The 16,485-nt window shown below is 41.4% G+C and overlaps 1 protein-coding gene across 1 annotated transcript in view; it reads left to right on the forward strand.

Annotated features, from left to right (window-relative positions):
• The first annotated feature begins 1,111 nt into the window (after positions 1-1,111).
• The window catches only part of LOC125462758 (bcl-2 homologous antagonist/killer-like), a 46,160-nt gene continuing 30,786 nt past the window's right edge, over positions 1,112-16,485 (forward strand). The window contains exons 1-4 of the mRNA XM_059653465.1: positions 1,112-1,192; positions 7,298-7,332; positions 7,886-7,905; positions 13,272-13,401. Of these exons, the coding sequence (XP_059509448.1) occupies positions 7,305-7,332; positions 7,886-7,905; positions 13,272-13,401 (178 nt within the window). The 5' untranslated portion in view covers positions 1,112-1,192; positions 7,298-7,304. The remainder of the gene's footprint in view (positions 1,193-7,297; positions 7,333-7,885; positions 7,906-13,271; positions 13,402-16,485) is intronic.

Below are 16,485 nucleotides of genomic sequence, written 5' to 3' on the forward strand. Positions count from 1 at the left end.
CATCTCAGGAGCACAAAAGCTGACGTTTCGATTAATGATGTTTATTATCACTGATTCCTGGAGGCTTTTTCTGCTCCCGGGTATTTGTCACAGTAAAATTGCAATGGGTCAAATGGCTATGGCTACGCCCCGCCCAAAAATTCGTGCTAAGCAGATCTTTGAGATAGACAGGAAGGAACTATGTAACCCAATTTACCTACCTACTCTTTAATAACGTCAGTATTTTACGTATTCTTAACTAAACAGACAATATCTTGGTTTAACATCTCCGAGAATGCCGCAATCCCCCTTAACAGACTGAGGGGTTAGTTTGTGTTTATGTAGACCAATCAATAGCGCAGACTCTTTTTTTTCTTTCAAGGTAACCACTTTTAGGCTCTGATCTTACAAAAACGTCCAGCGGGCAGAATATCTTTCCAACCATGCTCTTTTTTTTTCTTTTTTCGACCGAAGTGCACACTTTTACACATGATACATTATATTCCATCTGCTGTGGTCTAGTCCATTCACTCGATCTGCTAACACTCCTTGAATTCTCGTCACGATTTGTGTTCCCATCCAGTGTAGTGTTATCAGCCTTTTGAGGGAAATAATTCTGAATTTCTACTGTCCTTTGTGTGAAAGTGTTTCCCGGTTTCACTCCTGGCTGTGCCACTTCATTTTGCATTTTCCAATCAAATAGTTTCCTTTATGTATCTACTTGGAAACACTTCATTTTAAACACTTCAATCACTGTTAACCTTTGAATTCCATGGAATACAATCCATTTCGATTTAATCAGACTTCATAATTTAACGTTTCAATCTAGAATAAAAGTAAGACACTTTGTCGTTAAAAGTTGAATCCTTTGGGTGGGGGGGCGGGGCGGGTTTTTGGAGTTGGCCAATCAAGGCGCTGGTGGTCAGTAGTTGCGTGCCTGGCCTCTAGCCAATCGGCACAGTTGATAGTGTTAGGTTGCCGCTAGGATGTTGAGTGTTAGAGGCGAGGAGGCCTGGCTTTGGCGGTGTATTTCTGTATGTGGCCCGTAGGTATTGCCGTCAACTCACCCTCCGCCTTTCCATTTCGCATAATTGCGCAAAAGACGCGGCTGTGAGGCGGGCGAAACCGAGTGGTTGCTATTGGGCGACCGGCCGGTTGGTTGGCCGGCAAGCAAGGAGGCATACAGATTGGGACAAGTACAATCGGGTTTCAGGTGAATGTAACCCTAAAGTTAAATGATTAAAGCTTCGTTTCCCTCTATCGCGTGACACAAACTGTTTTGGTCAAACTAAAGATGACGTTGTGAGCGACAGTCTCTGAATCGCCAGTGTTCGCACCATGCAAATCGGTTTATGATGAAAGAGTAACATAATTATTTAAGAAAGTTGATAAAGCTTTGTATGTGACGGAATTGGACTGTGTTTGACTTTGCCGTTGGACTTGTCAGCTGACTTGTATAATTTTAAGTCTGTGTTCACTTGTAACCTAGGGAGAGATTGAACACGGTTTTTTTTTAAGGATAATTCAAATGGTATAGTCTCACCAAGTTTGATGACCTAGTTTGTGAGTAGCCCTGACCGAAGATGAGTTGTAAATACATTTTCTTGAAAGATACTAGTGAAGTAGTCGATTTTTAATACAACTGGCAGCCCTTGTAAGCCATTTTGTGGTACTAGGCCACAAACTGCAAGATTTATTGAGTTCTGTTCTGTAATTTTTTAAGATGCAGTTGGAACTTCATGGGGTAATGCCCCACTGTCGTCATGCTACCATCCTCTTATGTAAATTCTCAATTTGTCAAGGATGAAACTCCCCTGAATTCATAACTCCTCTCTACCGCTACAATACCCATCATGGATTCTATTTAGGTCTTTGATTTTTATTTTCAGTTTTATTTCCCTCTTCTTCAACCTGCCTTTAAAATTTGCTTTTGTCTGCGATACCCTTCTTTGTCACAAATTGTGGCTTTCAGTTGTCTCAACCATCTTCTTTAAGTCCCTCTCTCTCCCCCCCTTCTCTCCCCCCCCCCCCCCCCATTCTAAATACAATTTAAGGTCCGGTTTTTAAATTCTTTTATTCTACCTAGACTTATGTAACTTTTCCAACCCCCTTTGACATCGTCTAGTTTCCATTAGTTGTTTCTCTGGCCAAGGGTACCATGGGTCAGTTTGTGTCGTTAAAATTATTACACGTTGGTCTGTATACAGATTAGGATTAAATACTTCCAGTTCCAGGCAAATGCTGCACTTTCCACAACATGCTGTTTCAGCTGGGTTAGTATGAGTGCTGATTGAAATTAATCTGTTTCAATTAATTGAAATTGAAATTAGTCTGTCGTCGGTTAACAATTTGAACTTGAGCTGTTTGTGCAAGTGGCCACGTTGTTCGTTGCTTGGCCCAGTTTTAAGTGGCTGAAGATTGGACCTTCAGTTTGTGCAGGTTCAAACCTGGATCATTGCAGTTGGTAATCCTTGCAGTCAGCCATGATGTGCTTCATTATGAGAGGTTTTGTTTTTGGCTTGCCAGGTGTTAAGTGTGCTCTGATGGGCCTATGGTATATTTGACAAGTATGTGGATTTTTTTTCTTTTTGAAGTCCTTTTACCAATAGGTGGGCTTTGAATCACTGTCATCTTGTGTTTCTGAGGAAATTGCCTGCAGGGACGATGTCATAAATTTCAATGTTTGCTAGCACAGTAAGCCACTCAAACTTTACTCTTGAAGTTTCAGAAAGAATTGTCTTCTCTGAGATGGATACCAACTGTATTTGGATTCCAGCTCCTCAGCCAGGTTGAGTCAGCTTGGTACACTGAAGCAGTGCATGATTATGACTCTGCTGTTTGAAGTGGTACCAGCCAATTTCTGTTTGAGCTTAACTCTCATTTTGACTTTGACCTAGTGTTGTGGAGGTAATGCAGATAGGTCAATATACTGTCAAGAATTTTAGAATCGGGTCATGGAATAGTTGTTGGCCACAGAAGTAGAGATGTTCAAGTGGAAGATTGAATCAACAATCTGAGCGTTATTTGGTTGAAGGCTTCATATTCCTAAGCAGCTTTCAGTGAATTTAGGTCATCGGTGAATGTTTTCTCCATTTATTCTGGAGCTCTTCAGCTTGAAAGACAAGAGCCAAGTTCACTCACATGAACTGTGACTTGTTGGAAGAAAAGTGAATGGTTTATATGTTGAAGGTGGCCACTGGAAGGATTAATGTTTTCTCAGTTACTTTTGTAACTACTTTAGTTTTGGACTTTGCTCCTTACTGTAAGACTGATTTTGGCCTCTGTCTTAAGATTAGAGGACACTTGATTTTACGCGTACATTATTTGAGGCACTACAGTGATTGACAAGGCTGTTGCACCACCAGGATCCGGGTTTGATTCCAGCCTTGGGTGACTGGCTGCGTGGAGTTTGCATGTTCTCCTGGTGTCTGCGTGGGTTTCTTCCCACAGTCCTGTAGTGTGCAAGTTGGGTGGATTGTCCATGCTAAATTGTCAGCAGTGCGAAAGGATGTGCAGGCAGGTTTTCAGACAGATGGTAGGGGTCTGGGTTTGAGTGGGATACTCTTTGGCGGATTGGTGCAGACATAGACATTGAGTTGTACAGCATGGAAACAGACCCTTTGATCTAATTAGTCCATGTCAACGATGTTCCCAAAATAAACTAGTCCCACTTACTGGCATTTGGCCCATATCTCTCCAAACCTTTTCCATTCATGTACTTATCAAAATGCCTTTTCAGTGTTGCATCCATACCTGCATCCACCACTACCTCTGGCAGTTCATTCCACACAGGTATCACTTTGTAAAAGAAAAACGTTGCCTGCCATGTCGTCTTAAAAATTTTCTCCTTCCACCTTAAAAAATAATCTCCTGGCCTTGAAATCATCTACCCTAGGGAAAATGACCCTTGTCACTTGCCTTATATATGCCCCTCGTGATTTTATAAGCCTCTGTAAGATCAGCCCTCAACCTCCTAAGCTCAATGGAAAAAGTCCCAGCCTATCCAGTCTATAACTCCAACCCTCCTAACCCAGCAACAATGTGGTAAATCTTTTCTGAACCCTCTCCGATTTAATAATCTTTCTGTACTAGGAGTTTGGCGAGAACTCTATGCAGTACTCCCAAAGAGGCCTCACCAGTGTCCTGTACAACCTAAACATGACGTCTCAACTCTTGTACTCAAAGATCTGAACAATGAAGGCAAGTGTGTCAAATGCCTTTATAACCAGTCTTGTCTTTGTGACACAAGCTTCAAAGAATTATGTGCTCACATCTCTAGGTCCCTCTATTCTACAGTACTACCCAGGCCCTACACTTATTTGCATAAGCCGTGCTCTTGTTTTACTAAAATGCAATATCTCTCGTTTAGCTAAATTAAACTCAATCTGCTCCTCGTCAGCCCACTGACCCAGTTGATCTTAGATAACCACTTTCACTGTCCATGACACCACCAATTTTGGTGTCACCTGCAAACTTACTAACCGTGCCTCCTGTATTCTCATACAAGTTGTTTTTATAAATTACAAGCAAATGTAACCAAGTACCGATTCCTGTTGAAAATCACTGCTCACAGGCTTCCAGTCCAAGAAACAACATTCCACCACCGTCCTCAGTGGGCCGAGTGGCCTCTTTCGGCACTGTAGGGATTCTGATTGTGTATCACGCCTTACATGTATGCAAATAACTTCTCAAGATTCCAAGTTAACAGTTCAGATTTCATTTTCACTGCAGTTATTAAAGATGTGCATAAGGTTTTTGATTTATGGGAAGGGAGTGTAGGGAAGTAATTGTTCATACTCCAACTAACTCACTTCTGTTGCATTTTGAGGCAATAAAGCAAAATATAGTAGCAAAGACAAACTGCTGCGTTTGTGAATGTAAAATGGGAGGAGGAACTGGATGCTGGCTGTCTATGCTTTATTACAATAGTTATCTTAAGTAATACATGGCTGCAGTGTAGCCTTTGAATAGGAGAACTTGTTTGTTAATCCTGATGATCAGTGCTTTGTGATTGTCTTCAAATTTCTTAATCTCTACAATTTTTAATATACTCTGTCATCTTTTTATTAACTCACAAATGCCAAAATATCTTTTAATAAGAATTGTATCCTAAAGATGTTTGAATTTGTAAAAGGTAGTTAAGAATTAATTTAATAGTACCTTTCAGTCCACATTCCTCTGATTTTAAAAAATGCAAAACATACTCAAAATGCAATGTACAGTTTCATTCCAGTGGTTCCAAGTACATTGTTCATATGGCTGCCTGTTCTAAATACTGAGTTAGAAGAAGTGAATATATAAGTTTTGTACATGGAACTGTTTAAAGAAGCAATGGAGCTAGTTTCATTTATGAGCCTTTTAAAAATACACCAATCTTGTGGCAAATAGATTTAAGATGTTGAGTAATAGATACCAATTCATTGATTTGATCTGATAGAGTTCTGGATGTTGAATTGTTGAATATATTTAAGCCTGCAGCAGACATTTTTGAGGACTATGAAGTGGTTTGAAAAGTGGAGTTGAAGCCCAAGATCATCCTTGATTCTTTGTGTATTAAAAACTCATGTGTAAGGAGGTAACGCATTTGGTGTCAACAGAAAATTGGCTCACTAGCAGAAAGTAGGAATTTTTCAGGCTTGCAGAATATTGTGTGCCATGTGGGTCGGTACTAGAGCTTCAACTTATTATGGTTTATATAAAGGATTTGAATGAAGGAACCAAAGGTATGATAATTTGTTGATGACACAAAAATTGGGCAGGAAAGTGTTGTGAAGAGGTTCTAAGGAGCCTACCTACAAAGGAACATAGATAAAGTGATAGGGCAAAGATCTGGCAAGTGGAGTACAATATGGGAAGGTATGAAATTGTCCATTTGTGATAGTAATAAAGAAGCATGTTTTCGTAATGGTGAGAGGTAGTAGTCATCTGAAATGTGGAGGTCCAGGAGCCCTCATGCATCAATCACAGAAGGTTAGTACGCAGGAAGGGTAGGTAATTGGGAAAGCTAGTAATGTTTTCCATTGCAAGGAAAATTGAATAAGAGAGCAGGGAGATTATCCTTCCGTTATACAGAATATTGGTGAGACTGCATCTGGAGTACTGTATACAGTACTGGCCACTCTACTTGGGGAATGATGTTAGTGCATTGAAAGCAGTCTACAGAAGGTTAACACAGCTGATCCCTGGAATGTGAGAATGATAATGGGAACTGCACATGCTGGAGAATCCAGGATCATAAAGTGTGAAGCTGGATGAACACAGCAGGCCAAGCAGCATCTCAGGAGCACAAAAGCTGATGTTTCGGGCCTAGACCCTTCATCTCTGATGAAGGGTCTAGGCCCGAAACGTTAGCTTTTGTGCTCCTGAGATGCTGCTTGGCCTGCTGTGTTCATCCAGCTTCACACTTTATGATTTCTGGAATGAATGGATTGCTTTAGGAGGAAAGGTTAGAAAGGCCAAGCATGTATTCTTTGGAATTTAGAAGAGTTGGAAGTTATTTGATTGAAACATAGGTTCCTGAAGGGAGTTGACTAGGTGGATGTTTCCTTTTGTGGGAAAATCAAGAACTAGGGCCCATGGTTTTAAAATAAGGCATCACCCATTTTGAAACTAATGAGGAAATATTTTTTCAGGCTTGTGCTTCTTTAGAGTTTCCACCTTCAAAAGGCAACGGATGCAGAATCTTTAAGTACTTTTTAAGGGATAGGTTATTGATTGCTACGGGGGTAAAAGATTATTGGGCATCCAAAGGAATGCTGAGTTGAGGTTAAAATCACATCAGCCATAATTTTATAATGCTGGAGCAGGCTCGAAGGACTGAGGGGCATAATTTTCCTTGTTCATATATTTGTATTGTCAGAGCAGGCTCAACTGGCCGTACAGTCTACTCTTCTTTCTCTTGTGTTGAATTTTGGCATTATTTGAAGGCTTCTTGTAATGCCCTGTTAGAGTGGGGTCACTAGCTGTTGGATTTTCCCAAGGTGATCTCTAAGTTAGATGGAAAACCAGGACAGTGTAACTTGTAAATACTACGTATGTTACAATAACGAAGTAGCTTTCCATTATTTATTGTTGTGACCATTGGGTGGAAGTGGAGGAAATTGAAAATGTAAACAGAATTGACAACTTTTAGTTTATGGGCATAATTAAGGTCTTGATTTGCAAAGTTGGCTTATTTTTAAAAAAATGTGAAAAATGTGCTCAAGCATAGATATAGAAATGGGAAACACATACAGTTCTTGAGCTGACTCTACCAGTTATTGCAGAATAGATGAGGCCTTGCATCTCACCTGTCCTTTCCTAACTGATTACCTTGCAGTCCAAAAATGTGCCTTGAATTTGAGCTGAAAAATGGTGAGTCTTATGCTGTCATGCTTTTTACATTTTTGATTTAGGAAGTTAATTATTCACCACTATGTGCTTGGCAGGTGACTTTCTTCCAGGATAAACTTTCAATAGTTCTGGATCCAGATATCTAGATGTGTGTAAATAGGGGAAATGAATGGCATCCTGGATAGCAGCATCATCCATATTTAATCTACTTTTTTAATATGACTGAAGTTGGAAATTCTTACGTGGAAGAATGGTCTACCTTTATCGTTCCTGAAATAGCACCGTACATTTTATTTAGAAGAATGGAACCATTTAATTCTAATATAAACATGAATTCTGTCTGCATGATAACGTACTTGTCCCAACTTGTCCAGTTTTGCAGCTACGTCCAGGTGGGCGCACCATTGAAATGTGAGGATTTTTTTTTTGGTTTCTCACGTGTATGAGGCATGCTGCATGGAAGATTTCTTTTTATCGTGTTTGCCCCTATTAATACAAGTTAATGATCTGTTCAAAGCGTTACTTCAAAACTTTAATCTTAAAAGGTAATGATTTTGCTGCTTTTCCTCAACAGCTTCCTCACTGGCTTGCAAGGTGAGAGTGATCTGTTTTACTGTCAATAATATTGAGTTACAAACTGATGCAATACGTCTTTATCAATGGCAATCATTGATTTGAACTTTGGTCTTCTATTAGATGGCATTTTTAAAAAATTCTATATCATTCGTAGGATTTTTAAAATTTATTCACGGGATGTGGGTATTGCTGGTGAGGCCAGCATTTATTGCCAATCCATACATGCCTGGAAGAGCTATTAAGAGTCAACCACATTGCTATGGTTCTGGAATTGCATAGGCTAGACCAGGTAAGGATGATAGTTTTCTGTCTATAAATGACATTTGTAAGCCAGATGTAAACAACATTGATTACATGGTAATAAAATGTGAGGCTGGATGAACACAGCAGGCCAAGCAGCATCTCAGGAGCACACCTGAGATGCTGCTTGGCCTGCTGTGTTCATCCAGCCTCACATTTTATTATCTTGGAATTCTCCAGCATCTGCAGTTCCCATTATCTCTAACATTGATTACATGGTTGCCACCATTAGGCTAGGTGTTTATTTCAGATTTTCATTCATTCAAATATCACCGTCAGCCATGGTGGGGTTTGACCTATGTCTCCAGAACATTATCCCAGTTTTCTGGAATACTAGTCGATGTTACCATTACTTTACCAACTCAGTGTCTACCAATATCTGGGTAGTTTATCTCCAGTAAGTGGTTGTGAAATACTTAGAACTAGTAGTTACAATCAGTGGTGTTCTGGAGACCCAGGCTAACGCTCTGGAGTATAGGCTCAAATCCTACCATGTTCGATGGCGAAACTTAAATCTGTGAAATTCTGGTTTCGAAAACTAGCCTTATGTCAGTCTTGTAACCTCATTTGATTAGAAACCCATTTGGTTTACTGTTGTCCTTTAGGGAAGGAAATCTGTTATCCTTACCTGGTTTGCATGACATGTGACTCCCGACCCACAGGAATGTGGTTGCCTCTTAGCTGCTGTATGAAAAGGTCTTTGCAACCCATTCAGTTTAAATGGCAATTAGGAATGGGCAGTAAATGCTGGCCCAGCACATTCTATGAAAGAATTTTTAAAAAAAGTTCACCTACAGTGGTTATTAGGGAAAGACTTCAAAGTTTTTGACTAATGGCAATCATTTGGGGCAATTTGCTGTAGGGATCAATGATGTTGCAGTTTTATGAACTGCAATGAAATTCCAAGATGCTGATGCCAACTAAACCAGAAAATAATCTGGCTGTACCTTTTACATCTAAATTTGGCTGTTGTAGTGATTCTTACATATGTTAAGATGGTGACTTTTTTGCATCTTCATACTACTATAATCTTCATTGTGAAAAGTTTGGACAACTAGAACAACCAGTCTTCACCATAACCTTTTCTCTTACACTTAACATGTTTTTCTAAGGTTGAGTGCACATCTTTCAAGATCTGTTAAGAACTCAGTGATATAGAATAATTGTGGACAATAGAGTCATTTTGACTCAAATTAACTGTCCAAGCATGTTAGGACACACCGAAAGAATTTCCTGTACACCTGCATTCCCCATGCAGATGGTCTTAAGGCCCTCTGCTTCTACCTGTCCTGCAGACCCGACCAGTCCCCCTCCACCAACACCCTCATCCGCCTAGTCGAATTCGCCCTCGTCCTCAACAATTTCTCTTTCGATTCCTCCCACTTCCTACAGACTGAGGGGGTGGCCATGGGTACCCGCATGGGCCCAAGCATGCTTGCCTCTTTGTAGGTTATGTGGAACAGTCCCTCTTTCACACCCACACTGGCTCAAAACCCCACCTCTTCCTGCGATACAGTGACTGTATTGGCGCTGCCTCATGCTCCCAAGAGGAGCATGAACAGTTCATCCATTTCGCCAAAACCTTCCACCCCAACCTCAAGTTCACTTGGACCAACTCCAACACATCCCTTACCTTCCTGGACCTTTCTCCATCTCAGGCAACCACCTAGAAACCGATGTCCATTTCAAGCCCGCCGACTCCCACAGCTACTTAAAATACACCTCCTCCTACCCACCTTCCTGTAAAAATTCTATACCCTATTCCCAATTCCATCACCTTCGCCGCATCTGCTCCCAGGATGAGGCATTTCATTCCCGCACATCCCAGATGCCCTTGTTCTTCAAGGGCCGCAACTTCCTCCCTGCAGTGGCCAAGAACACCCTCGACTGTGTCTCCCGCGTTTCCCGCACTTCATCCCTCACACCCCGCCCTCCATCCCTCACACCCCGCCCTCACAATAACTGCCAAAAGAGAATCCCCCTAGTCCTCACATACCACCCTACCAACCTCCGGGTACAACACATCATCCTCCGACACTTCCACCGTCTACGATCCGACCCCACCACCAAAGACATTTTTTCCACCCACCCTTGTCTGCCTTCCGGGGAGACCACTCTCTCTGTGACTCCCTTGTCTGCTCCACACACCCCTCCAACCCCACCACACCCGGCACTTTCCCCTGCAACCGCAGGAAGTGCTACATCTGCCCCAACACCACCTGCCTCACCCCCATCCCAGGCCCCAAGATGACTTTCCACATCAAGCAGATGTTCACCTGCACGTCCGCCAATGTGGTATACTGTATCCGCTGTACACGGTGTGGCATCCTCTACTTTGGAGAAACCAAGTGGAGGCTTGGGGACCGCTTTGCAGAACACCTACACTCGGTTTGCAGTAAACAACTGCCCCTCCCAGTCGCGAACCGTTTCAACCCCCTCCCTCCCATTCCTTTGGCGATATGTCCATCCTGGGCCTCCTGCAGTGCCACGGTGATGCCACCGTAGGTTGCAGGAACAGCAACTCATATTCCGCTTGGGAATCCTGCAGCCCAATGCTATCAATGTGGATTTCACCAGCTTCAAAATCTCCCCTTCCCCCACTGCATCCCAAAACCAGCCCAGCACAACCCCGCCTGCCTAACCTGCTCTTCCTCTCACCTATCCCCTCCTCCCACCTCAAGCCGCACCTCCATATCCTACCTACTAACCTCGTTCCTGCTCCCTTGACCTATCCGTCCTCCCCGAACTGACCTATCCCCTCCCTACCTCCCCACCCATACTCTCCTCTGCACCTATCTTCTCCTCTATCCATCTTCAGTCCACCTCCCCCTCTCTCCCTATTTATTTCAGAATCTTCTTCCCATCCCCCTTTTCTGATGAAGGGTCTAGGCCCGAAACGTCAGCTTTTGTGCCCCTAAGATGCTGCTTGGCCTGCTGTGTTCATCCAGCCCCACACTTTGTTACTGGAAAAGCTCAGTGGGTCTGGCAGCACCTGTGAAGACCAAAATCAGTGTTAACATTTCGGGTCCATTCCTTGTTCCAGTTCTATTCTGACCCCCAACGCTAACTCGTTCTCTGATATATCGATATCACCTGTGCTCCTTCCCTCTTGTCTGGCATTGGAAAACTTTATCAATTTTCCTTCCAGTTTCCACCCTGCCCTCACTTTCACCCAGTCTATTTCTGACTCCTCCTTTCCTTTCCTCAACATTTTTGTTTCCGTTTCTGGGGACAGACTGGCCACTAATATCCACTACAAACTCACTGACTCCCACAGCTTACTTGGACTGTACATCCTCGCACCCTGTTTCCTGTAAAGACTCCATTCCATTCTCTCAGTTCCTCTGTCTCTCAGATATGTTCAGATGAGGCCAACTTTGACGAGGGAGCCTATGAAGTGTCCACCTTCTTCCTCAACCGATGATTCCCTAGAACCATTGTTGACAGGGCTCTTAACTGGATCTGACCCATCTCCTGCATTTCCACCGTCACCCCTTCTCTATCCTGCAACAGCGATAGGGTTCCCTTTGACCTCACCTACCACCCCACCAGCATCCACGTCCAGAAGATCATCAGACGCCATTTCTGCCACCACCAGACACTCCCCTCCCTTATCCACCTTCTGCAGGAATCATTCCCTCCAGGACACCCTGTCCCCTCTTCCTTTACCCCAACACTACTTCTGCAGCCCCACGACATTTTCCCCTATAACTAGCAAAGGTGCAGCACCTGCTCATTTACCACCTCCATCCCCAGTATCCAACGGCCCAACATACCTTCCAGGTGAAGCAGCACTTTACCTGCACTTCCCAGAACCTAGTCCACTGCATTCACCGCTCACGATGTGGCCTCCTCGAAGGGAAGTGTAAACGAACCATAGACTGGGTGACTGCTTCGCAGAACATCTATGTTCTGCTCACAAAAAAGACCTAACCTACCTGTTGCCGGCCTCTTCAACGCAACAATCCTCCGTTCCCTGGCGAACATCTGTCTCCAGCTTGCTGCAGTGTTCCAGCAAAGTTCAATGCAAGCTGGAAGAACAACATCCTGTTTGCTGCTTGGGGACCCTGCAGCCCTCTGGACTCAATATCGAGTTCAATAATTTTAGGCCCAAATTCTCCCATGTCCTAGCCTCCTACCCCCAGATATGAGGCCTTGTTACCACATAGCCTGCCAATACGCACTACCTGTTGTCAGTCATCAACAGTCCCCATTAACAACTACTCACCCTCCCAGCAGCACTGTTATCAACTCCTCAATCTGTCCAACTGTTGTTCTTTCTTATTAGGCTCTATCCCTTCGTTTACTCTCCACCCTACCCACTGCCTATTTTCTGCATATGAATTGACTTTTTCCCACTACCATCTGTTCTGAGGAAGGGCCACCGCACCCGAAATGTTAAATCTGATTTTTTTATTTTCACAGATGCTGCCAGACCTGCTGAGCTTTTCCTACAGCTTTTGTTTGTTAGGATACAGTTCTCGAGCAAATGAAACTTTATCTAGGCTTTCTGAGTTGGTGGTAGGAGAAACTACCATTGCACCACAAGAATCCTCAGACTCATTATATCTTTTGTGTAAGATTCAAATGGATGAACAAAAGTTTACTGTTGAGACTGAAGATATAATGTACTGCTGCTAAGTAGGTTTACCATATTAAATTAACAACTTTTTTAATGCCTTTGTTAGAATCTCATGTTTGAAAGGTCATGGGATATCATGTCTGCAAAGATGCAGGATACAATGCTTATTCAAATCATTGCCTGTTATGAGTTCAGTGTATACCTGAAAACAGTCGAGAACAGTTAATGTAGCTTGTGGGATATTTTGAGTTGTAAACAGCTAGACTTTTTTTTCTTTTTAAAAAAAATCTTTCTGAAATATCTTGGTTAGAAATAACCTATCCTCCCTGATACCACCTTTGTGTGTGTGTAAACATTGTCTCTGTAATACCCCATATGAAGATTATTTTGACTTTGTACTTTTGCTCCTGAGCCCCATTCCTCTGATTATGGGGTGAGGGTTTGGTGGGAGATTAGCCCATACTTATGTTAATTGTTGACTTTACAACTTCTGTTTCTGCAGATTGACTGTAGTCATTTGGGCCAGTTGGGTTGTACCATGGCTTCAGGTGGGGGAGATGAAAACCCTTTCAAAACAAACCCAGCTAAACTACATAAGAACCGTTGTAGGCGCCCATCAAGACCAGTAACAGGTGAGTGCTAGCTTTTGGTAATTAAAATGATTGAATCCCAAGAATACTTCTGTTGGAAGGAAAAGATCTGAATGCCTTAATTGAAATAAAGGGGACATTATAAAAAACACATGCATCACAAAAGACCACATGGCCAGCAGTTGGAACCAAAGGTTCTAAATTGAACTACACCTATTCTGGTCTTCTGATTTTAAATGTGCATGAAAAATAAGTGTGTGTTCTGTGGTGATTTGAGATCTCAGCTGTTGAAAAGGCAGGTTTGTTCTCTATTCATATGTCATCCTAGAGACCTTTTGATTTGCAATTTTTGCAGGAAGTATAAGTGAGCATTTAGTTCCCATGTGATCACAACAGCTTATCTGCTTTTTCCTCTGATGATATGCTGTTTGTTGGCTAGAATAACGCATGAAAAATGGTTACTGTGCTGAACTAATGGCCATTATTGTCCAACTAGATTGTTTAGTAAAACGGTTGCATTTATAAAGGGGAGACACAAAACTGACACCCTCCCAAACACCATACTTGTACAACTGGGAAGGGATGGATCCATCCCTATACAGCGCACAATGGATATAAGTATTACAAATTTTACTGATTGATTGTTTGGGCTTCGTAAGTGTATATACTCTTATTTACCAAGTGTTTCGAATTGAGTTGACGTTGTTCTGAAATTCCTAGCATGGTTTCACATTCGAGACAAACTCTAGATTTTTTTTTCAAAAAATGTAACTTCATTAAAACTCAACCCTTTGCTGACTTCCTTTTGAGGTTATGCACAGATAGCTGTGGTTTTTGTCACCATCTCATTTTAAGTGGACAAGGGGATATGCAGCCTGTTCAATTATCCCTTCAATACAGCTTTTAATTTGAGTTAATTTAGTTAATATTGACCTGCTGATCCTCTGAATGTCCTTCTGACAATGCCCATAAACATTTCAAGTCTGATATCTCATTGACTGTGTATTGTGGCAAACACCTTAGCGCATACTTCTGCACAAGGGGATGATTTTGAAAGTTTTTAAAATGCCTCCAACAAATATGTATACCTGCTAAAAATGTCCCTTATTTGTATTTTGTCATGCCTGTAATATTTGCAGAGCACCAGGAACTTGTCTGCCACAGGTTCTGTTACTCTTAAATGTATGAGTTTATTTAAGAGATTTGTGGTGGCACATGCCAGTGGTTTTCCTTTGTTCATTCCATATGACCTATTTCTGCCTTTTTGCCTGATTTGACAAATAAAGTTTGAATATGTAGTGATTTTGTTTGTCATTTATAAAACAGCAGTTTCATGAAAAAGCCATCTTCTTCACACCACCTTCCTATCTATGCAGATTTGCGACATGAGTCAAAAGTAATGTACCGATACCGAGTAATTGAAGTGCCTGCATAGTGACAAGACTGCAGGGTCACGTACATATAACATAGTACATAAAATTATATTAGCAATGTTTGGTCCTGTACTATGTATGCTGTTCATCTTTTCTTCTTGTTTTTGTCCCATATTCATGGGAGGGCTTCAGCAGTGAATACTTGTGAGCAGTTCAACTTCAGTTGTTAAAACTGATGTCCCTAATCCTATTTTCCACCTAATATCAGAATGACAAAGATAAACCAGGAAATGAAATGTGCGTTTTTATTTGTTGGTACATTTGTAGAGCCCATAAAATAGATGGAAATTAGTCAACTGTTGGAAAGGCATGGGCTAATCTGACATATTCAGCATTCGAGTTGTAAAAGTTAGGCCCAGCTTGGCTCATTGAACTGAGCTTTTTTCGCAACATTAGTGTGCAGACAAAAAATAAAGTGATGGATATTTGTGAAGATGTTTGCTAAGTTGCTGCATATTGAAAGCTAAGACATTTAACATTAGAAGGAATGTATCAAAAATGATGTTTTGAATTGTCTTTATATGGGTGGTGCCTTCTGAGGTCTATTTTTGGCTAGTTGGTACAAAATGATTTGCATGTTGGCACTCTGAGGAAGCTTGGTGACAATTCAAGATTTAAGGAAAATGTGAAACTGCTGAATAAAACTGCAGAAATATAGCTCTCAAAATGAGCATCTAGAAAGAAATATGAAACAGCAAATTTGAAAAAGGGAATAGTGAAAAGAATTCTATTTGGAACGATCTGGGTTCTTATAAATATTTACTGTGACAGCAATCCACTTACAAAACATTAATGATGAATTTGTACAAGATTCTGGGAGCCTCCTGTGCTGAAAATTCTCTTAATTTGAGTGTCCGGTAGTGTACATGAAAAACTGAATAGCATTCATTGTTGAGTAGAGGACTAAACAATATTCTTTTCCAGTTTGAGGGCTGCTTGATATTTTATAATGAGCTGATATTTAGTTTACAGAGACTATATTTTCAATCTCTCTAACTTATTCAGATAAATACCCTTTATGGAAGGAAATCTGCCATCCTTCCCCAGTCAGGCCTACATGTGACTTCAGGCCCACAGCAATATGCTTCTTGAATCTTATCTACCCTCTGAAATGGTTTAATAAGCCTCTCTGTTGACGTGCGATTTGGATGGGTAGCACATGTATACATGAGTAAATACATGAGTATTTAACAGCAATACTCTGATCCCATGAAAGAATAAAGAAGAAAAAGCTAATTTAGTTTGATGACCAGTCAGATATCTCTTTTCTATTAGTGTTGAAGTGGGGTAGTTAGATATTCTCAGGAACAGAGTTAGAAGGTTTCACCAATAAATTCAATACTATATAACTCTCCATTAAATGTAAATCCACAATACACAGGAAGCACTAATTTTAGTCATCTAGTCCTAATTTCTATATAAATTCATGTAAAATGCATGGAAATTAGCCCATGTCTTTCCCAAATTGTTTACTAATCAGGAATTCAGTATTGAGTTATCAAAGGTAGGTCCTGCAGGACCTAACTTAATTAAGTTATTTTCAGAAAATTAGTGTGTAGTAAATAGGGGATGTTTCGAACCAGTGAAGTTAGTGACAAAACTTTTTTTCAAAATAACTAATACACGCTGTCACCTTAGCCACCTGAAACACCATCCACAGAACCGGGGAGGGCACAGCTAATGTGTTTCAATG

This window comes from Stegostoma tigrinum, chromosome 21, assembly GCF_030684315.1.
Source record: "Stegostoma tigrinum isolate sSteTig4 chromosome 21, sSteTig4.hap1, whole genome shotgun sequence".
In the NCBI taxonomy this organism is placed as follows: Eukaryota; Metazoa; Chordata; class Chondrichthyes; order Orectolobiformes; family Stegostomatidae; genus Stegostoma; species Stegostoma tigrinum.